Source organism: Artibeus jamaicensis, unplaced genomic scaffold (genome assembly GCF_021234435.1).
Source record: "Artibeus jamaicensis isolate MK-2021 breed Jamaican fruit bat unplaced genomic scaffold, CSHL_Jam_final scaffold_3307, whole genome shotgun sequence".
Taxonomy (NCBI): Eukaryota; Metazoa; Chordata; class Mammalia; order Chiroptera; family Phyllostomidae; genus Artibeus; species Artibeus jamaicensis.
This window is the reverse complement of record NW_026522040.1, coordinates 7,894,241-7,918,187: the sequence shown is the minus strand read 5'-3', so window position 1 is coordinate 7,918,187 and position 23,947 is coordinate 7,894,241. Positions and strand designations below refer to the sequence as shown.

At 41.1% G+C, this 23,947-nt stretch overlaps 1 protein-coding gene across 1 annotated transcript in view; it reads left to right on the top strand.

Moving 5' to 3' along the window:
* Nucleotides 1–23,947, top strand: part of SND1 (staphylococcal nuclease and tudor domain containing 1) — a 431,795-nt gene that overhangs the window by 136,940 nt on the left and 270,908 nt on the right. Inside the window, exon 11 of the mRNA XM_037167720.2 lies at nucleotides 19,733–19,822. Coding sequence (XP_037023615.2) covers nucleotides 19,733–19,822 — 90 coding nt within the window. The remainder of the gene's footprint in view (nucleotides 1–19,732; nucleotides 19,823–23,947) is intronic.

The window sequence follows — 23,947 nt, the reverse complement described above, 5'->3', positions numbered from 1 at the left end:
AACTTAAAGTTTTGAGGCTAACGTTGGTAAATCTACAGCTGTAAAGGATGTTCTATTTCATACCCATATCATTTAGTGTTGAGTTTTATTTTAAATTGGTCGCTGAATTTTAGAAAGATTTTAGGAATGTCTTGTTAAATGAGCTCCATGGATAAAATAACATTGTTCAGTTAGATGAGTAAATGTAATCACCTGGGTTACTGAGCATGAGTCACTTAAAATCTGATTTGGAACAATTTCTCTGTCTTCCCTTTGTAAACTGTATATTCTGCTGGTTTGTAGTACTGGAACTTGCAACAAGAGTTAAAGCTTAGGGATTGGATTTGGGGTAACAGCCCCTCTCCTCAATACAGGGAGTATGGATCTCTTTCCTTCAGGTTTTCCTTTGATCTGATTTTGATTTTACATTTATCTTTTGCTACATGTTTTTTAGTGGCTTATTATTTCTTAGAAAAGTGGAACACCTGAATTAAACAACAGGGAATATTGGAATGATTCAATGGATATGATGTTACATACATAACCCACATGGGTTGTCTGAATAAGAAGCCCCTTATGATAGGCTCAAATTTGCATATTTGCTTTTATTTCTCCACCATAACTTTGTGAGGGCTCGCCTCTGGTACACAGCGTAAGCTTCCCATTATTGTCATGTGTCCATCTGCTCATTGGAACACTTTCTACTTTCTCCTTTGCCCCTGCCACTCATAACTCTTAAGTCACAACCTCAGTGAAGAATAGGAGGGATAATATATTATCATCGAAAACACTATATAGAGCTGTTGAAAAAATGGGATGACAGAGAAGCAAAGCCATCATTATTTTCTTCATTTCTATATCCTAAGCACCTAGTTCCTATGTAGAGAGAAAAATCTTTTTATAATACAAATAATCATAACATTTTTTGTGTTGTTTTTCTGTAACGTTAAACAGTACTACTTGATTTGAGTTTGGATTGGTCAACCAAATGTTTGTGGATCAGTATAGAAAATACACAGGACAGAGTGATGTAGTTTATTAAGTATGAACACATTATCATTTGGAGATTAGGTCCGTGTTCTTCGAAAATTTGAAAATGATCCCAGGCAAAAAAAAAAAAAGTTTATTTGCTAAAACTTGTAATTTTAATGCACCCTACAGATTAAGATACATTAAATATATTCCATCTGTTCAACATGCATGCGGATGGGACCTGTTATTTTATATTTAAATTTTGATTTTGCAGGTTGTATAGAAGGTCTAGAAAAGGCTGGAAAGATTTAAGTGGCCAGCAGAGGTACTAGGGTTGAAAGATGATAGTGTGTGGTGGTAGCGGGTGGTGGGTGAGTTAGGTAGGGCACTGCCTCATCAGAGTCTGGTTCTTCCCATCTGGTATTTCTAGTTTTTCACAGTAATATCGGACAGTCACCTTCTGATTTTTAAGGGCATGCACCTGCCTCCCTCCCTCCCTCCCTCCCTCCCTCCTTTCCTTTCTTCCTTCCTCTCTTTCCTTTTTTACAAAGTCATTTAGTTCATTCTCTTCATCAGTGTTTCTGGTGTTCTCATGCTCGCATTTCCTAGTGCACTCCTCTTCTTAAAGTAATGCACAATCTCACTTACAGGCCGGGGGGTGGGGGTGGGTGGGGAGCTCAGCCTAGAGCAAGGTAGGTGTTGGTGCGGCAGGTGGACATAGCGGGTGGCCTGTCCTAGGGTGGAGGTTGGCTGCCAGGGGAGGTGGAGGGGACCTTCAGTCATTTGTGCATTGGTAGGTGATCCTCTGCTTGTGCCCCTTGCTTGGCCAGCATGGAGGGTGAGCATGCAGCTCACAGTATGTGGCCTTCTTGGTAATGGAAGTTGTTTATTCATTTAAGTGTTCTGAGAAACTTGCGTTGGTCTACTTTTGAAATTAGTAGTGTCTACTTTTGAAATTTGGCTTTGTTTCTTTTCTGTCCTTCTTTTCCTGCCTCCCTAGCTCCCAATGTGGATTAAAACTTAAACAGCTTAGGCCTAGAACACATAAGACATTTACACGATTGCATATTTATTGCCTTTGAATTTTTAAAAATGAACTTTAAAGGTTTCATTTATACTTTAAAGATTTCCAAGTAGTTCCCATATCTGTGCTGACTGACAATTACACTGAGGGGAGAGAGGGCAGAAGAATTAAACTCATCAAAACATTTTCTCAAGCGATCTATTTTCTTTTTCCTTCTGTGACCTACTTTAATGAAGATATTTCCACCTCAAAGGCTGATCTCAGGGATACCATACAATTTCATTATTAGATGAACGGGCGTGACTTTGATGCTCTCAATGCTCTCGCTTGAATGTGAATGTTACAACATGGCACATTTTCAAGGGATCATAGGGAATTGACTCATTTTATGTAACATTTACAGGCTGATGGGCATTTAGAGCTAGGAGGAACATCATTTAGATGCAGTCACTTTTATTTTTCTGTTGTTAACTGAGGAAGCAATGGAAGCCCAGAGAGATTAAGTAATTTTATTCAACAAACATTAATCGAGCGTGCACCATATGTCAGATTCAACACTAGGTGCTGGGGGCTACAGAGATGAGTAAGTTTAAGTTCCTGTTGGAGATAAATACATAGTTCTTAGATCATACAGTTGGTAATTAGCAGGTCAGGAAGTAGAATTTTTATGGCACATTCATAATCAAATCTTTCTGCATCGATAACAACAAAAATGATGTCAACTTTCTGTCTGCTCCCCAACCGTTTTAATATATTAAAACCTTCTGATAATGATGATTTTCACTTATTTTCTTGGTTTTAGAACAAAATCCAGTGTCTTCCCTTGAATTCCCTGCTTCTTTTGTCTAACACTCTCTTGGAAGATGAGTGTACACCAACCACCTACGTTCTATCAGCTGTTCATCCCACTAAAATCTGTTCGGAACGGCTATTGCTGAAGTTAATGCCACCTCTACTGGGCACATTTAAGTCCTTCTTGTGACTGCTTTGAATGTGTTCACTCTGTTGCCATGCCTTCTTAAAACTGGATCATAGGTGTCCTTATTCCCCTGTCTCTTTACCTTTGCCCTTTGCATTTCAGCTGCGTACTTCTTCCTCAAATGGGCCATATAGCAATCGGTCATCCTTTAGGCAAGACTTAGCTGAAATATTGTCTCCTCATGAAGCATATCTGATCTTTTCAAGATTTTAGGAACTTCCTCTCTTTGCTCTTCTTGTAGCACACTGTATATGTTTTCCAATCCTGTAATTTTGTGGGCTGTATATCAAGCTTCTCCGTATCTTGAGAACAGGGGGAATTTTCTCCCACAACTGGCACATGATAGTGTTTTTTAAAATGTAGTTTATCGCAGAGGAGTGCTCACTGGCTCAGGCTATTCCTCTCCTCCCCAGCGCGTCCCTTTGTCTCTCTCTCCTGCTTCGCTGGGTTCTGGGAGTGAGGCTCGTGCATTGCTGCCAAGAAGCAGTCCGTGGTGATTCACCGTTAAAGGTAGATTTATAGTTCTCTCAATTGTCAGCATATTAATTCAGTTAAGAAGCTTAAACATAACCCTTAGTTACATTCAAATCCATTGGCAAACTCTTTTTAAAAATTCATAAATTATACATGTATAAACTTGAGCCCATCCCTGTTTGATTAAATCTAAGTTCATAACTAATATAAGACAAATAACTTAAATGTTTTCACAGATAAACTAAGGGGATTTTCCAGTTTTTGCTATGGTAGTGAATATTCTACATAATGGTATTGTTTTCATACTTATTTATAACCTAAGCATTTGTGGTTTAGATGTGCTGGGTAGCACTTCATCCTGGAAAAGACCAAAAGACAGTTTCTGCCTTTAAAGAAATGTAGTGTGCTGTGGGGAGCAGGGGGAGGCGGGTGTGGAGCTGGCAGGTTGATTTTCTGTAGTGCCTTGTCATATGGCCGTGATGGGTTTGTTTTGTTTTGTTATGAAGCTGATCCATGTGCTTGGCCAGAATGGTTTTCTTTTGTTTTCCCAATTTCCTTTGGTTTGCTGACCCTTCATCATTTGCTGTACACTTGTTCTTGATTAAAATTAGATCAATAAAGGTAAATGAAGGTAAAAAGAGGAATTACCTTGGTAGTGTAAGTGACCACATGTTACAATTAAACTGATGAGAAGGAAATATTAGGTGGGGGTTTTTTGGTTTATTTTTAATTATGGCTTTTAAAAAAATTCTGATTAGTACTGATAAACTGTATAGGTTATACCTTATTTTTTGGAAGTAGGAAGGCAATGATGTGGATTTTTAAGTTGTTATTTCTAAATTGTTTTTTGTTTGTTTGTTTTTCCCCTGTAACCTCCTGGGCTTGGTTTGCATTCAAATCTGTAAGATTTATTAGGTGAACATTCTGTTAGCTAAGTGGCAAGGTGTTCTGGCTTCTCATTAGCAGTGACCCTGCATAGTTTTCTTGCATTCAGCAAGATTTGTTAGGAGCCACCCAGCATTCTTCTCATCGAGTGGTGAGGCTGCACTGGGGTTCTGGGCGACAAGGTCACCCTGTGCCGTTTCCCTGGGGGGCTGCTGTGTAGGAAATGCTCAGACTGACTGGCTTTGGTTTCCAATTTTTTTTCTGAATAGGAACTCTACTCCTGTAGGTCAAAGAGCTTTGTGCTCGGAAGCAGAAAAATGAGTCTTTTGCACTATGGCTATTGGAGGGCATTGCAGGATCCTTGGACACCTGGTAATAGAATCCAGTGGTCGTGGATTTTGGAATCAGTTAAATTAGAGTTCACCTTTTGCCCCTGCCGTTTTCTACTGGTGTGACCCGAGGCCTAAATTATAGTGAACCTCTTCCTTCATCTGTGAAAATAGAATATTTGCTTACTCTGTTGAATTGTTTTGAGGAGTCAATAAATACAGTAGGATTTAAAAACATAAGCTGTTTTTAAGCTCAAGTACTTGCTGATCCCCTGTGGGATGTAGGAAACACATGTACTGTCTTAGGTCCTATGTGCCATGAGAGAAGAGAGAATACTTGATTAGAGAGCACAGAGAGCAGTTACCTGAGGGGGTGGGTGGCATTTGGCCTTGGCCTTGCAACATGTCTGGCATTTTAGTAAGCAAAGTGTTGAGTACTGAGAGAGCAGTCGCATCCTGGCATGGGAAATAACATAGAAAGAGGAGTAAAAGTTTCCGTCATAGGGCTTGGTGAGGAAAGGAAGAATTTGGAGTATAGTTGTTGGGACCAGAACTGAGCTAACATATTTGATTGTTTTCAATATACTGACTAAGTAATCTCCTTTTTCAGTCAACCAAAGATAAGGATTCATGTCTGAAAATTCTCATGTTAACTTGCATTTTGAATTTGAACTTAACGTAAGTAATTACTGATCAGATATGGGAATACTAAACAGCCCCAAGGGAACGCTAATGGTCACATGGAGGTTTTAATCATCATCTGTCTCAGTGAGGGAACAGATAGGAGGATGGACCCATTGGAGTGAGGTTCAGACCTCCTGTGAGCTGATGTGTATGTCTCTGAGCTTGAAGGAGTAACTGTGTGGAGCTGGGGCCCACCAAGACCTCACAGAGGGCCTGCCATGTGATTGGTTCTGGTGAATCTGAGGAGGTGTAAGGACACTTTACTGGGAGTGTTGGGAAAACTGCAAGCTGAAGTCAGTTGCTGCCACTGGAGCACACCAGCATTGCTGGAAGGAAGCTGTATTGCTCTGGAGAAGTTGATAGTAGTGGGAAAGGTTTCTCTCTTCCTGTCCATTTTCCCTCTAATATCCCCTATTGACAGAGTCTAACAGGGAACCAGCTGGCAAAGCAGAAACATGGTTGGCAGTTTTTCCACCCCAGCATCACAAATTGGAATTTAAAAAAGGTTAGGTTTGAAACTGAGTGATAATAGTTTCGTAACTAGGACAAATACAGAGTACAACGTACTTAATCTCAGTGAGCTTCCCAGGAGCTGGTAGCTTTGGTGGGTATGCATTACATGTTGAAATTAATTGACCTTTTCAGGTCTGTGGGGAACTGAGTGTGGAACCGGATGTGAGGGAAAAGCCAGGAGACAGTCTGTCACTTCCTGCTACCTAAATGGGACTGAGCAGATGATAGAAATTGGTGTGGGCTCTAGGGCTAGACACATCTTTTTCGAGATTTTTTGCTCTAACTTGTTTTCTTGGATATGTTTTTTTTCTGTGGGCACCTAACTTCTCAGTTGAATAAAGCTAATAATTTCAGCTTTATTGGTGGTTGTTGGGATTAGAAATAATGCGTGTAAAATGCCAAGCACAGAGTTGTTAGAAATATGTGAGAAATAAGAGGTGGGAGGAACTGGATGATCTGATCCAAGCATCTTTATTTGATGCTGTGCTTATAGATGGGCCGAGTCGGGATCAACTCAGCCCCGAGGAGAGGCAGGAATGGGATTTTTAAAAGAAAAAGCACCAGGGTTTGTGAGGGGATAGGAGAGGGGTTAGTCTCTTGTTTTTCTGAGCAGGTGCCTCTGAGTTTCAGGATGTGAGCCAGGACAGTGGCTTAGGTAAAGGGCTGGGCTGTTCCCAGGTACAGGAGGGTCAGTGTGACCACCAGCCATGGTGGCTGACGCCAGGTGTCTATTGTGGGAGGTGGGAGATGGGAGATGGGAGAGAGTTTCAGTTAAGCCGATAGCTGTCTATTGAGTTGGGACCACTGAGTCATAGGCAGTGCAGCGGATTGGAAACTGGCCTGCCTGGCTCATGCACAGTCTGGCAGTCTGGGAAACTGGCCTGACCCTTTCATTAGTAGGCACTCAAATAGTAGTGATGTTTATTTTGCTTTGTAATGAAGTGTTGTAGAAATTTAGAGTAGAGCTGATCCTTTTGTTGAGGGAGTTAGAAGGCCAACAATAGGAAAGGTAAGTGTGGTTGTCACAATGGGAAGGTGATGTGATTAATATAAAAATGTTGTCAAATAGGCACAATTAAAGTTTATTTCATGGCCAGAAGGATAAGGGGGTTTTGGGTGACATAACATAATGCAGGAGCTAAAACTGCACTCTCACAGAACAAGACACCCATCTCAGGTCTGTCATTCTCCATGGACACAGCTGTAGGTGACAGCCACTGTTGCAGAGTGAGAACCTCCCTTACTCAGGCCTGACTGTCCCCCACTCTCACTTGACCGTTCTGAGGATCTGGTTACTTTCCTGCTTGTTCACTAGGTACAAACAACTGGTACAAAATAATGCCAGTATATTCCTGGGTATGGTTATTTCAGATTGGGTGAAGGGAAGGTCTCTTTCCCAGGACCTACCTCCAGCAGGCCTGGCTTCAGGCTTGTCAGGGTCCCTTTTTATAGCAGGACAAGGCATATTGTGTATCTGTAATGAAATTGCCTTGCCAGCTAGGTGCTGTATCTGAATGTCTGTGCTCTTCGTAGTTCTGGGAACTTCATTTGCCTGTATTTCTCCATGGTAGTAGTGGTTGATAAATATTGTAGTTTTCTAATTGACGACCGAGTAGACTATACAGTAAAAGAGAGTCATCTTTGCTCTGTAGGATTAGAATGATATCTGTCCTGAAAAGGTACAGGCCTCGTTTTACTGAATATTTAAACACAGGCGGAGAGTACTTTGACTTTGGTGGATAAAATATGTGACACTAGACCTGGCAGCCTGATTTAGACCTGGGAGTGATGCAGCTGGCAAGGCAGAGACCCGGGAGACCTTCCTGCCGTGGACTTACATAATTCAGTCTCATTTTTGGAAATGCATCACAATTTATTGCACAAATTTGACTGGAAAGCTGGCTCAATTGAAGGTTTCACTGGCACCAGCTAAATAATAGTGTCATATCCAGCACCATTTTCCCTTCTGTGTTGTTCCAGGAAGAAACTTTAATAATAATAATTATTTTTTTAATATGATAAAGAAGGGAAGGCATTCACAGAGAAACATTTCTCTAACAAAATGATATTATCTTCTGAATGGGCTCACCCGATCCTGCTGTGTGTTACAGAGAAAATTGGTTTCCTATTGTAAGAGATTTATTTTCTTTTCCTCTTGTTCCTTCCTCTTCTACTAGAACTGTGGGAGGGCTTGTGGCACATCACCCTGCTGGATGGGTTTCATCTGGCTTGAAGCCTGTACTTTAAGTAACAGGCTTGCTTCTTCTGAGGGCAATGGCTCTCCATTTTTAGCCTGGGGATGAAGGGTAAGAAATATGGGAGAAGATTTCTCTATTACTAGAAAACATGATTTGAGGCCAATTGGTTAATTACGAGGTTCCAAGTGAAAAGGAAAGAAGCTGTAGAAGGGCAGAGCCAGTTGTGATATACTGGTCCCTGCTGGTTTTTATTTCCTCGCAGACCTGCAGCCTGCTTTGTCCTTGAAGATTCTTTCTCCTGCTTCATTTCCCTCTTCTCCCCTCCACGTTTAAACTCTAGTTTCTTATTTGTAGAATATTTGGTGCCCTTCCTAATGAAGGGGTTTTCCATGTTAACATTGATTAATGTTTGCAATCTATCTTCAGAACTATTAGCTCGGTAGAAAGAGTCCTATTAGAGAGACCGTAATTATTTTTTTATTCTCAGCTCCATTTCCTCATTTGAACAGCATGTGAAGGTGCTGTCGTCAACAAAACCTCCCACCTGTTAGCACTGTTGCAGATTAGCCTTTCCAGAATGAAGGGAGGGCTCTGCAGTCTCCCACTACTCTTTTCTCCTGCTCTTCCATCTTAACCACAGAAAGCTTAGGCCTAGTCTCAAATATCAAATACATAAGTGTTTGGGGGGATGATGGTACTTTTGATTGAACATCAGGAAATTATCTGCCTTTTTACTGTAGCTCACCATCATTTATTTTAGTGTTGAGCTATCACACTTGCTATTTGTAGAATGATCCATTCAGCTTTACTTAAACTCTGAGTGTTATTGCTCTGTAAGGATTTCTAATAACTATTAACTAATGATAGATTGAGATTGGTTTTTCCCCCCAAAGATCATAAGTAATAGAATTTATTCTGTCACACTTACAGAAGGAGCAGTGGAGAGAACAGAAGATTACTTTAAAGTCTCAGGTCAGAAGGGAACGTGCTGATTCTTTGGATTTTATAAATTTAATTTTTTTCCTAACATTGCACAGTGAAACTAACAAGAGTACTACTTTTGCATCACTGCTTACAAATAGCCTAGATTGTACAGTTGAGTTGTACAGTGAGATACCTAGTCTAGAACCTTTTAATCATTTTCAGTAATATACATACCTTTGTGTAGCATACAATCATATCTGGCAATAGAAGCTGGAAGGTCAACACATTAGCAGTAGTTCAAATTGAACTAGTGTTGTAATAAGTGGCACTCATTAGATGAATTTGCTAACAGTGGTATGGAGCTCATCATATCCTCTTCCCACCTTTGTTTTTATTTACTTTTATATTTACTAACCAGTTCCATTTATGTCTACAATCACAGTAAATGTAGTATGAGTTTTCAAAATCTTTTAGATAGGCCTTTTTATATTTCTCATTTTATTCTTTCAGTGTGTTGGTATTTTCTAGGATTATGGCACTATACTAGGTGCTTTCTAGGTATTATAAAGATCTTTTTTCCTCTCAGATCTATCCTCTTGTGGTCTGGGGGGAAAGATAAGAGCCATACAAGGTAATTAAATTACAGTAATACAAGGCAGAAAGTGATTAGTGCTGTAAGTTTGGCTTGTGTCTTCTGTCTCTTGACATTTTAGCTCTTGTTAACATCCATGTTAGATGTTGTAAAACTTAACTCAGATAAGTAGCTTTGCTTCTTAGTAACACTCAAAATGTAGTTGGTTTTCCTGTGGCATTTATGTTACCTAAGATGTTCCTTGAATGTGAACTTAGAGTGGTCTTAATTCGTACTGGTATATTTAGTCCTTTTCTGATTTTAGAGCATTTTGAAGCAATTTTGCCTGGCTTTAACAGCAAATTCATATATAATGCCAGGTAATTTTTTTTTCTTCTAATGTGTCACCATGAAATTAAATTCATTCCAAGAAAGTAAACCTGGTTTGACATTTAAATATCAATAAATGAAATGTACATCCTTAACAGACTAAAGATAAAAAGCACATTATCTCAAAGATGCCAAAAATATGTTTGCTAGAATTCAGTACCCATTCATGATGATGACGACACTAGCAAAAGAAAAAAGAGGGAAGTCTTAGGTAGAGTGGAATTTGAACTGTCTTGTTAGCTGACTGATACTAAGTTGTGATAACCGGAATTCATATATACCACAACTGTGCAAAGTGAGGACTTTTTGTAAGTACATCCTGTGTGAAGTAAATGGGTATTTTGCATTTAAATTATGTTAATGCCAGTTAATTCTTAAATTGCAGATTCGTGGAGGGAACTGAGACAAGTCAGCAGCCAGGATCATGTTTAGGGCTCCAGCTTCTATTCTGTTGATCAGCAGCAGTGATGGTTGGAATGCTTGTGAGCCCTTTCTTTGGCCTTGTGGTCTGTGAGGGGTAGTGCTGTTGCTTTTTTCCGCTGTTTGTCCTATGCCTGCAGAAGTACTGATAGCTAAGTTAAGAGACCCCGTATGGTCTGCTGCTTGGGTAAATGGTTTTAGAGCCCTTAGAGCCTTTAAAGTATTTAGTCTTTAAATCTTTTAAATATTGACAGGGTCTTGAGGGGGCAAAAGACCTTATGTTCAGCCTCTTTCTTCTCCCCCATCCTTCTGGCATCTGAGCAATAAACAGCAAGTATTTCTGGAAATGCTCTTGATTGGCTAATATAACTGAGTAGAAGAGCTGTCTCCAGAGGCACATTTTTCCTCCTCATACATGATGGTCTTGAAAATGGTACTTTAATTTTGGGATGTGCGAGTTTCTGTGGACGTAATCATATGCCGCACACTGCGGGTGACAGGTGGGTCCCTTCAAGGACATGAGGCTGCCTGAACTGGTTTTGCTTTCCCTTTTTGGATACTGTGAGATGCTTCTCCTCCTGGCAGGGTGCCAGGAGACATTGTAACCCTGGCTGATTCTTGGATTTGCCACTCCTTTTTTTCTGCTGGCCAGTCTTAGGTCTAGAGCAGCAATTTTCATCCAGTGTGCCCCAAGAATGTTTAAAACATGTGACATGTGATACCTGACTAATAGGTCAGCAGCACTGACCTCTTTTTTCCTAGATTGTCAAATAAAAAAATGATAACAGACAACACAACAATAGTTGTCTGGCGTGAATGAATCAAAATTATACCTAGTTTTTGGTCAGATCAGCAAAATATAATTTTTGTTGTGCCACGGAATTTTAGTTACTCATTTAGCATGCTATTATTTCAGGACAGGAGACCTGGCTTTTAGTGGGTCTCCCTATGTCCAGCTGGTATTATGTGGGTTCTTGACTTCCTATAGGAAAGATTTCACAACGTAAGTCCAGGTGACTGTGACCGTGAGGGCACGTTTATTAAAGCCGGGGCAGTGAAACGAGGAAGGGCTTAGCACAGAAGAAGCACAGGAGCACCTAGGTTGGGATGCTATTGTCTCACTGGGAAGTCAGAGAAAAGGGGGTCTTGGAGACAGGTTCAGGGGATAGCCTCGGACAAGCTGTTATTGCCCGTTGCCCCCCTGGCTGCAAGTCTCATGGTGTCCCGTAGAGTTTAGGAGATGCGTGCCTGTGGGGGAAGAAGTGGAGGAGAAGGAGAGGAAGGGAAGCTCGCAGACTGGGTCCTTTGTCTTGAGGCTTTTCTTTCTCTCTTGCAGGTGGGAACCTTAGGGAGGTCACACAGGAGGGTTTCAGCAGAGTATTCATCAGTTTTTCCAGGCGCACCCTTTCAGGGGCATGTCTCCACGGATGGGTCAGTGCCAGGGCAGGGCATCATCAGTCACTGCAGCTGGTCCTGGTGTCACACACCTGGCTTTGCTGCTTTTCCCGGGCCTGGAGCTGAAACACAGCTGAGTCCTGGATGTTATCTCTCTCGGGAGGTGACCTCCTGTATCCGACTACAAATTACTTGGCCAGTTTGTTCAGCTCTTTGTCTCAGTTTTCTGTTGCACTTGTCCTGGCTTACTGGCTTGTCTCACTATGTGATGAAAAAGGCTGAAAGTCGATGAAAAAGGCTGAAAGTCGCTGGCGCAGAGCACTAGTGCCTGCGGGCAGCAGAGAGGATATGTCTGGCATAGGCAGGTTGGTTTTGTCTCTATCTCTTTTTTAAAGGTTTTATTTATTTTTAGAGAGAGGGGAAGGAAGGGAGAAACAGAGGGGGAGAAACATCAATGCGTGGTTGCCTATGGCATGCCCCCTAGTGGAGACCTGGCCCCAGGCATGTGCCCTGACTGGGAATTGAACCGGTGGCCCTTTGGTTCACAGTCCAGCACTCAGTGCATTGAACAGCACCAGCCAGGGCTGGTTTTCTGTCTTGATTACCAGATTCCCCGTTGTCTTGCTGTAGTTGGACTTGAGGAGTATTTGGAAATTTGTTTTGCCATCCTTACTACAGTGTTTTAAGCTGGCTTATCTGTATCGAAGTTCAAGAAGTATTTCAAATTATCTCCAGCTGCCCATGCAGAGATCAACCTGAATCCCCTAGTTATTACTTTTTTTTTTATTTAACCATTTTGACATTAACCAAGTGTCTCACTATTGCTCTTTGATTTTCTAAACCTTTGCAGTCCCTTTTCTTTTATTTCCATTGATTTAAGTGGGGGCGGGTGCTGCAATGGTGTCCAGCAGCATTTCTCAAAGTGTGGCCCGCAGCCCTCCTTGCTAGTTATTAAAAATACGGAATTGTGGAAATCCCACCAGATCTCTTCTGAATCAGAATATGTGGTGTGTGTACCTGGCATTCTGCATGTTTACAAGTTCCCAGGTGACTCTTAGGCACACTAAACCCTGACAGCCCCTGACAGGTGCTGATCTGCCTCTGGCAATGCGAGTTCGGTGTCTGGCTCACCAGCCTGGGCCTCTGGGACAGCTGAGATCAACTCCTGCCTCTGCCATTACTTGTTACATAGCACAAGGCCTATCACTTAACCTTTAACCTCACTTTCCTTGCTGTCGATGGGGGGTTATAATCCTTACAGGCATTCAGGTAGGATTGCTATCCATGTTCAGCCTACTTTGAGAGGGTTGTTACTGTAGGTGAGAAAAGTTTTCCTAGTCTCCTAGGGTCCCTGTCTCGGTCTGAAAACTAAACTGACAAAGATTACCAGGAGAAAAGCATACATGTGTATTTCATACAAGTTTAATGTGATATGGGAGCCTCCATAAGGGAGCGGAGACTGGAAGAAACAGATCCGAGTGTTGTGTGCCAGGCCTGACGGAGGGGGGCAGTCCTCTGGAAATGAGATGGGTCAAAGCGCGTAAGGGCAGTGTATTAAACTAGGGGAAACTTGCCTGTCAGTTTGGATTCTTCACAGTGTCCCTTATTCTTTGGAAAGAAGGATGGTCCTTTCCTCTAGGTACAGGGAGGGCAGTTCTTACATGAGATCTATGAAATGCAACCTCTCCCAGCGGGGACAGGTGGGAGGAACGTCAGAGTGATGTTCCTGTTCCTGCAGCTCTCTAAAGCCCTTCAGTTTGGACCCTGCCATTGATGATAGCAATTATGATGATGCCTTAAATTCAGTGTTTTTCACACATGTTATTAGACCCTTAAGCATGGGATCAGCAAGATCAAGTAGAGTTGTCAGAAAAGTCTAGAAATATGAAGGTCTCATAAAAACACTGAGACTTTAGGGGTCTGGTATTGGGCATAATCATAGTGTTGAAAGTCCAGCCCTCTTCCATTCTCACACCTGTGAATTTTTATAATCACATTTTAGTTTTATTTTTTTAATTTTATTTCTCAGTTTGATTTCAGTTTTTACTGTTTACGATTCCTTCTTTGCTTTCTGGAGATATATATGAACTGTGTTGCATTGTTGTGAATTTGTGACTTACCCAGACCATGTCTCCCTATTGACCTTTTAAGAGGGTTTTTTTTAAAGGGGGGTAGGGAATGAAATAGAACTAATTGGAAAATAATTCCTGGGGAAATGTTTGGATATATGAATCTTCTGTGTATGGTCTTTAGGTATAATGGTGCAAGATATCTGCCATTGGGCCAACTTGGTTACAATTTTGAACTTTTCCTAGCTGCTGATAATGGCTTTCTAGTTGTCCACCTACCTTTTATTAAAATGTGCTACTGTTTGTGTTAAGGATCATAAAATAGTGGATGCTCATTTTATGAGTATCATTTGTCATTTAATGCTCATTAATGACAAATGAATGTCATTTAATGATATAACAAACATTTTCTTTTCAGCATTGCTATTTTACCACATTTGCTTCAGGTCCTCTTCTTTCAAAGAGATAAACCCTTACAGATAAAGTTGAAAGCCTCTGTGTACTCATCCTCAACCCCATTTCTTTCTCACTTTCCTTTTCTTTCTTCCACTGCCCATCTACATCAGTAACCAGTACTTTTCATTCTGTATTCCAACATGGCTATTCTCTTGTTGCTCTTTGAAGGATGTTGCTTGTGTCTGACTTTAGTCCGTATTTAAATGGAATTTTACTCTATCATTCTACAACTTGTTTTTCCTTCTCAGTATTTTTCAAATTTGTTCATTTGTTGCATTGTTCTAACTCAGCTTAACTTTGGTATTCTATTCTGTGTCTGTACCATAAACAGTGTTAACATGAATGCTGTTAGACTCATCTTGCATATGTGAGACTTTTCTAGGGTGTAAATCTACTTGTAAGTAGAATTTCCCAATTATAGGGGTGCAGATCTTAAATTTTCACAAATAATGCAAGTAGCTTCATGTCAAGATACTACATTAGTTAAATCATTTTAGAACCCCTTCAGTGGTTAAAGGGCACTCCCATTTCCCTTGTTCTCACCTTTAAAAATTTTGTCGGTATAATGGATGTCCTGTAGTATCTCAATTTACATTTTCCTGATTATAAATGAAATTATACCTTCTTTTATGCGCAGTGTCCAGTTGGAGTTCTTTTGAACAGGTATACTTGTTCATACCTTTTACCAATTCTTCTGTTGAATTGTTTCTCTTTTTCTAGTTCTCCCTTTCTCTGTTGAGTAAATTGAAGTAATCAGAAGACAACTTCCAGTAACTCACTATTACGTCTACCCACCTAACAGTGTCTGCATCCACACACCTAAACATGAAAGACTGGTACTCCTTCCATGTAAAGCCATCTCTCCTTGCCTATTTAAGGACACTGCTTTAGCATTTTTCTCCTCTGCACTACTTTATCAGTTGTTTGTTCTTTACTGGACCATTGCCTGGTATTGCTCCAATGTAAAATCAAAAACAAAAGCACCTCCTTTTTACCTTGTTTACTTTGCCAGCTGCCACTCAGTCTCTTTGTGCTCCTTTATGGCACCGTTTTCAAAAGCATGGCATGTACTTGCTTTCTTCGGTTCTTCTTTCCCCATCCTTAGTTGCAGTTCCAGTTAGGCATTTGCCCCTGCTGCTCCACCAAAATTGTTCTTGTCAAGTTACTGGTGATGCACACTTAGTTTAATCCAATATGCAAATCTTAGTCCTCAGCTCACTTGCCTTACTGCATTTGACACAGGAGGTTGTTCCCTCCACCTGAATTCCCTTCCTTTGCTTGGCTTCTAATACATAACACTGGTCATTTAGTCCTACTCGGCTCACTGTTGCTCTTTCTAAGTCTCTTTTCTTCGCCTCTGAATATTATGCCTCAAGACTCAGTCTCGGTCCTTTTCAGTCTCTTAACTTTTAATATACCAACTGAGTATCAACAACCTCCAAATCACTAGTTTAGACCCTTCTTCCAAATTCTACACTTGCATATCCCACTGCCTGCTCAACATCTCCTCCTGGAAGTCTGTTACTGCATTTCCTGATCGTACTACACTTTCTCTAGTCTACTCTACCTGGGTGTGGTCTTCCCCACGTCATTTGGTGACCCCACCCATATTTCTATTTGCTTAGGAAAAAACACGTGGAGTCATCCTGGACCCCTTCCATTCTCTCACACCTCACCTTCTGTCTACTTTCTGAGTATATATAGATTCTGATGTCTTACTTCTCTTACTGCTGCCTCTTTCGTGTAATCTACCGCCATTCCCTTCCCAGATTATTGTCATAATCTCATCATTGGTCTCCCTTTGCTCTATCGTTTCTTTACGATACTGTCAGTTCTTAACATAGCGGCCCAAGTAATTCTTTCAAATGTTAAGTCAGATCTGTGTCTTTGTGTCCTTCAGCTGTTCCCCTGTACGTTCTGCTGTAGTCACAGTGGTGTCTTTGCTGATCCTTGAACTCACAGTCATGCTCCTAACTCAGGGCTTTTGCATTGGTTGTTCTGTCTGCCTTTCTTCAGATGATTACATCCCATACCTCCTTTGAGTCTTTGCTAAACTGTAATGTGATCAGGGTAGCCTCGCTGAGGTGATTTGATTACAACTGTGGCCCTGCTCTGCCATTTCTTATCCATTATACTTACCAGCTACTGAGAGTCTGTACTTCAGCCTGTCACTTTGTTCCTGATGTGTTTTCAGTAAAGTATTTTTAAAATTTTAGTGGAGCCACATGTATCAATCTCTTTTTTTCATAGTTTGTGTTTATTCAGCCTTGCTCAAGAAATATTGCAGTATCCCAGGATCATTAGATTATTTGGATACAGTTTTTTGGCAGCTGCATGGGCCAGATAAAATTAGACCTGAATGAACGAGGGTTGAGACTAAAGCCTTGATTGGAGGTCCCTTCCATCCCCTCCAAATGAGACCTTGTTTTGGCAATCAGCCAAAAGTGACCTTCCTATAAAAATGACATGCTTGTCTTTAGGTGCGGAGACCTGGGCACTGAGCCTCCCTCCCAAACCCTGGGAGCCGTGGAAGGCAGCCGTTGGCTCTCGTGTGAGTCACCGCGGGGCCTGCCCACAGTGTCATTTCTCGGGACGCACGGGGACGGCAGTGCATGCCGGTTTGTGCGCTGTCCACCCACCAGATAAAGCACGCACTCTTTTCTATTTTTATTTTTTTAAAAACCTCATGTAAATTAGAATTTAAACTAGACAGTCCTTTGTAGCAGGCAAGATTTAGCTAAGTTCTGTTTTCTCTCAATACATTCTATACCTCAATTGCCTCTTAGAGATTTCAAAGGCTTTTATGTACCTGGTAATTTGGAGGAATTGCTTTTATTTTATAGTTTCTTAGGGACTTCTAATATCTCTCTTGTAAGATGTTTGCAGATGTCAATAAATGCTAGCTCTGAAGGGTTGGAGGAACGAGATCATTCTGTTTCCACTTGTGATATCTTGTTTTCAGCTGGTGTTATTAGTTCTTTTCTAGTTTCAGGAGAGACATACTCGGATTCCACCGTTGCCCTGTGTCTTACTGAGATGTCTGTTAGTGTACTCTTTGTTTTCTTTTGTTCTTTTGAGGGTATTTTGGCTTGGTCCAGTCCTGTGGAGTGTCTTAAGAAAAGGATTCTTGTTCAGACAGCCATTTTCACACATTGAGATATACCTCATCCCATGTTCTGCATTTCAGTGCTTGTTGGAACTGCACTTCTCACCTTCCGTTGTTTTGGAGTTCAGTTAGAGTGTGTACCGTTAGTGGTTCGGAATAAGTAGGGCAAGGTTCAGATACTCAGAATCTGTGGCCTATCATAAGGCTGTGTAAGGTAGATGTGCTATTTTGTTCATTTTAAAAATCGTTCACTTTAGGCTAGTGTATCACACAGCTACTATCTGTAAATAGATTGTTCTTTATTGCTTGGTGATTATGAATACATTGGCACTTCTTTATTCCTGAGGGCTGATTCTGATAACCATTGATTTTGCGTTTATTAAAAATCCTGTTCAATGCTGTCACCCAACATCTTCTAGCAAGCATTCTTACTGTATTATTGAGTTTCATCATAAACTTAATTTTATGGTTTATCTATTACACTTAGGTCCTCAGTAGTGACCCACTAATTTCATTTTGCTGCCTGGATGTTTATAAAAAATGTCTATCATTCTGTTCATCTGCCCTGTGTTACACAACACTTCCGCTAGCCAGGCAACTCTCATCTGTCACTGTTCTTGTTATTTCAAGAAAATCTCAGTGTTATGTTAGTAAAGATTTTCATGTTAGTGTCATACCTTACTTATTAGACTGTGATCATGATCCCTGAGAACCTTGATCCAGAGCATGGCCGTCCCAGTCGTTTTCTGTGTAGAATATGTGGATTCCCACACATCATCCGGGAGAAGAAACAGAGACTTGCTTCATTTCTGAAGGCACCTTAACTTCCTAGATGGGCATCGGAATGATGATGCTTCCGTCTTCTTTTTTTAAACTGGAAATAGAAGACAGTTGGGTGGTGATGAATGTGAAGCTCAAACTCAGTCATCTACATTCCAATCAGAGATTTTCTTGGTGATATCAGTGAATTGAAGTGTTTGAATGATGTGTTCTGGACCCTGAGGCTAAGTTAGGGTCTAGGAGGAAACATTTATTTCCATTCCTTTGACCTCAATATTTTCATTAGAATTACTTTAAGTATAGGCTATTAGAATGAAAAAGAGTAATTATTCAGCAGTCGTTGGCTATTGTAGATAACAATTTAAATACTTTTTGAATATAGAATGGGTTGTACAAAGATAATCTTGTTTAGTCAGATGGGTAATAGATGGCAAAGGCAGCTAGGTAGACTAACCACACAGCCTGGGGGGAAGCAACAGCCTACAATAAATAGGTTAGGAGTTAGTCCTTGTCTGGCCTGCAACCCAGGCATGTGCCCTGACTGGGAATTGAACCAGGACCCTTTGGTTTGCAGGCCCGAGCTCAGTCCACTGAGCTATACCAGCCAGGGCTGATTCATCCTCTTTTATGCCCTCCATCCATTTTGTAGTCAGTTCCTGGTAATTCATTTCTTAAAAATGGTTCTCATATCTCTTCAGTTCCTACCCATTTTCCTCATCTAGACCCTCTTTTATATTCTCAAAATATATTCTTTTATATTCTCATTGCTTAGAGCAATAACCTACTGTTGGAGAAGTCTGAGGCCCATGAGATGATGAGGGGTGTGTTTATATTTGTGTGTGTCGAAATACTGTTTATTTCTCCCTTTCTCTTTTTATTTGTTCTGTCTTTTTTAACTCCAGTTTTCTTCCTAGTTTTTTTTTGTATTCTGCAAACTCACATGAAGTCCCACCTTGTCAGGAAAACCTGACAAGGGAAAGATAACTTCTTTCTCCCTACCTGAATTCTGGTTGTACTTATTCCCCAGTTTACATTGTACAGTTTAACACTTATTCAAAACTGCTTTGTGGTGCTCTTTCATTTCTGCAGGCTTTCTTTTAGTACTCTATTAGGTTACAAGAATTTTTAATCCATGCTCATAATATATTTACAGAGCACGTTTTATAGGACTAGTAGTTGGTAGGTGCTTAATAAAGGCTTACAGAATGGTAGAATTAGATTTATGGTCTATCTAAATATTTGAAAGGCCCTAATACTTATTGAGCTCTTTCTATATCAGTTTATATAGGTATTTTCCTGTTGGTGGAACGTTTAGGTTGTTTCTACGTTGGCTAATACAGACATTTCATTGCTTATTTTTGAGCCTGTCATGTGAAAAAGATACTCTTATTCCCCGTAAAGCATTTCAACCAAATATTAATCATTTACTGAGTGTGTAGCACTCACTTAATATTTGTGATACATTGGGGAACCTGTCTCACTGCACTCTACTACTTTGTGCATTGGCTATGTTCATTAGTGTTTTGTGTATTTTGTTGTTTTCCAGTTCTTAATTTCTGATGTGGTATTTTATTTTGCTTTTAGGATAAGAACAAGAAACTACGTCCCCTGTATGACATTCCTTACATGTTTGAAGCCCGGGAATTTCTTCGAAAGAAGCTAATTGGGAAAAAGGTAAGTGAAGACAAACATATCTGCAAATGGGTGGGGATTATTTTAAGTTGGCCCTTGAGATGGACTCTCAGAAACCAGCAGATGACACTTCTCAACCAAGTCAGGCGGAATTACTCTGGTATGTAGAGAAGTGTCCCGTGTATCAGAAAGTAGTATCCCTGGGGAAAGGCTTAAAATTGGGGCCCTGACCATAGTGTGATTGACAAAAGGCTCACAGCACATGCTTTCCCAGGCGTAGTTCCAGTTTCAGTAATTGCATATTGCCTTGACCTCCATCACTTGCCTCTCTTGTTCTCTCCAGCCACCTCCATTAAAAGTCGGTGCTGTGGGATTTGCTGCTGAGAAATGGTTAGCCTTTTTGTTTTTTTTTTTTTCTGCCTCCCCAGTTTCTGAGGGGTAGGCTGGCTTTTGAGGAGAAGAGGTCCTCTCCTGGAGTAGGAGCCTCTGTGGAGAGGGAGTGCGTGCTCCTGTGGAGCCCTTTGGGTAGCACGTTGACTTTCTAGTCTTGTGCAGCAGCTCAGAGGCTCTAAGGGTGCATTTCCTTGTGTCCTTAGAGCATAATATTCTATGACCAGATGCAGAATATGCCATTCTAGTAATGACCTTCCCAGCTCACCCTTATTTTTTCCTGACCTTCCCACCCTGAGTATGTTGGGTCATTCTTTGTGTTCTGGATAAACAAAGGAGATGAATGGGATTATTCCTTCCGTAATTGAAGAAACTCTGTTCAGGGAGAGACTGTGATCATCTTCTTTGATTCAGTGGGGGTTCTTGCAGGCATGTCATGTTTTGGGCCAGTTTTTATTTTATCTTCAGAAAGGTAAGGCCATTTTGCTAAGGTCTGGCCTGAACACATTAAGGTCATTTTAACATTCTTTACCTACATGTAGATTTTTAAACTACTGGTGATGTGACAGGCTTGATAAGGGTCTAGCTTTAGGACTAGTGCCAGAATAGTGTATAATAAATATATCACCAATTTTATTGTATACCATGGTCACTAGAATGATAAATTACAGCAAGAGATTTTGAAATTGGGCATAAGGTGAAATCACTAATTTTGAGGTAGAGAAAGCAAACTGGATTCCCTAGAATAAGTATTAAATCTCCTCAGGTTCCTTCAGAGCACAGGCTCATTTGTCATTGTATAAGCCTTGACAGAATGCTGTGTTCATTCACGAGGTGTGGTGCGAGTGATGGCTGTCAGCCTCTTTCTTCCAGTTTCTGGGTCTCCCGTTACCTGAAGTCCAGTATCTCTGTTTTACCAAGTTGGTATCATATCGCTCATTTACTGGCTCATAAGCAATAGCATAGAGACAACTATGGAATTCCTTTACACGTGTGGGTTTTATTGGAATCTGTCCAAAATCACACTGAAAGGAATGGCAGCGCACATTTGATTCATGAGCAGCCCGTTGTGGCGTGCGTTACGGCATCCACCTGGTTTCTTTGAAGATTGCCCTTTCCTTATTCTCTTTTATCCCTGGGAACATAGATCACAGTTTATTGCAGCAGCTGCTGAATGGTCCTATAAGGTGGCCCAGGGCTTGGCTCTCAAACCATGTGCCAGGCCTTTGTAAAATCTTCTATCTCAGGATAAAAGGACTGACCTCAAGTGTCAGATATGGTGGCATTTCTTAAGCAATTAGGTTCCTTCTTGGTGTGCGAAGCCTCATTTACTGGTTCCCTCTGCATCAGAACTGATGGGATTCTATTTGTGCTGAGCCCAAGTTTTGTCCCCCACAGTGACATTGTGTAAATGATGAATACAGTATGCCTGCGCAGGGAGTAGGATACAGCTCAGCTCTGCTGGGCTGGAACATTCCTGATGCGAGCTGCTTTTCCTGACTCACCACCTGAAACCACTTGCCTGTCCTCTGGGGCCATCAGTTGCGACAGCAAACACCCATGTGCTCTTGAGTCTGAGAGCCGGCAGGGCAGTCGCTGCCTCAGGGGGGGTGGCTAGCACATCCCCGCACATTTCTGCCAATTCCCTTCAGACCACTGCAGCTGTTCAGCATGGCACATGGTGATTAAGAGGCATCGAGAGGGAGCATGTGCGCCTGTGCGCCTGTGTGTCTGTGTGCACGGCAGCTGATTAGGGCAGCCTGTCACAGCTTAAGCAAGATAATGGAGATAAAGTCATCTTCTTTGTCCAGACTGTTATTCGACCACCTCAGAGAGACTATAATATGACAGTTTTGAGTATTTTTTAGAATGCAGAGAAATAAGATTGAAGGTAAACTGCTGAGGTGCTTCGTTAGGTTCAATGGCCTCCATTTGAGTTATGGAAATTCACTTTGATTCACTTCCAAGATTTAATTCTGGCTAAGGGCCTTAATTAAAGTACCTATACACCTCCTGAGTCTTGGTTTTATCACTTGTGAACTGGGAGTATTATTTCCCTTCCTCTCTCGTGGGGTTGTTATGAAATTCTAGGCTGATGCTAACCCTTCTAGATTCCAGGAAGATATGTCGTTGTTTTAATAATGCTGCTTTCCCTTTTGTATAGAATCCAGCAAAGCTTTACTTTTTCAGGGGTTTCTTTCTTTCTTTTCCTTCCTTTTACTGGTTCTGGGGTCAAGAGATATAAACCAGTGTGCAACTAATTTGATTGTCATCAACCCATTTTACAGATTTGCTGGGTACCTGGTTAGATGTGACACCAGGATTCCAGCTTCCACAAAAAGAGTTTCCGCTCATGCTAGACTGTGAATGTGTGTGTTTTCTCTGGTTTGTGGAAGAGTTAGGATACGAGTGTGTGCTAGAAGGTTTCAGAAGCTGTAGATACTGCTATACTGCCTGGTTAGAATGCCCTTTCCCATACCCTGCTCATCACATGCCATCTGAGCTTTCTCTAAAATCTTGACAAAGGAGTATACATGGTCTTCACTGTTTTGCTAATTTTTTCTGGGTTCTTCATGGCACTAGAAGAGTGGGGAAATGGAATCCATTGTAATATCAACATGCCTTTTAGTTCTCCAGAAAGATATCCCAAGTATGTAAGATGATAGGATTGGTACCTTCCTAAGAGGGCAGTTTTCATGTGTGTACGTACCAGACATGTTTTTCTTAATGCTTGGACAAGTCAGCCTGTGGAAAAGCAAGTTTATGTGCCCATGATTTTTTCTGTCAGTACAATAAGGTATAATGAATTTTTCCCAACTATCTTGGAGCATCTCTAAAATAGAATCTCAATATTTCTTATCTGTTTAATACAGCATTTACAGATGACATAATTAATTGCAGCTATCACCACGGGAACCACTGTGTTTGCTGTTGGAACTGGTTTAGACAATTCAGGAGTCAAAATTGGTGGGCAGTATGGAATTGCATGAACCAGACGGCAGTGAAGCTTCTGCCTTGGTGGTAGATGCTCACCCCAGGCTCTCCTGTCTGCAGCACCCTCTGCCCGGAAATACGTGTCTACTCCTTAAATGTTTTTGTCACTGTTTCTATTGAATAAGCAAAATTTGGGAATGAAGTTTATTTGCAAACAGATGACAGTGTATGGTTTTCATGAGCTAGGCTCTTTTTTTTTTTTAAATCCTCACCAGAGGATATGTTTTTATTGATTTTACAGAAAGAGAGGGAGTGTATGGGGAGAGGGGGAGGGGAAGAGAGAGAGAGAGAAAGGGAAACAGGAACATCTGTGTGAAAAACACAGATCAGCTGCCTGCTATATACACCCCGACTAGGAATTGAACCCACAACCTGGATATGTGTCCTACAACCTTTAGGGGTATATGGGACAGTGCTCCAACCAATAGATCTACCCAGCCAGGGCTAGGCTGACTCTTTGTTAGGCACCTAAAATTGAGCATTTTTTTGATAAATGCAGACATTTGGAAGTTAAGGGACTGATAGGATGTTATTTCAAATTCATATTGCTTTAGATTGTTCTCTTTTTGAATCTTCTAAACCTATCTTTTCTGAAGTTCATACTTCTGGGGGCATAGAGCTCTTTGGGGATGGATGGGAATGATCTCCTTGTATGCCAGACATAATAAATGCAGCATATCCCAACTGAACGATCAGATTTTCTGGTGTCCTGTCAGAAAATCCGGTCTCCTCAGGATTCTGGGAGTCACACCCCTGTCTGTTACTGTCAGAGACATGTTTGTC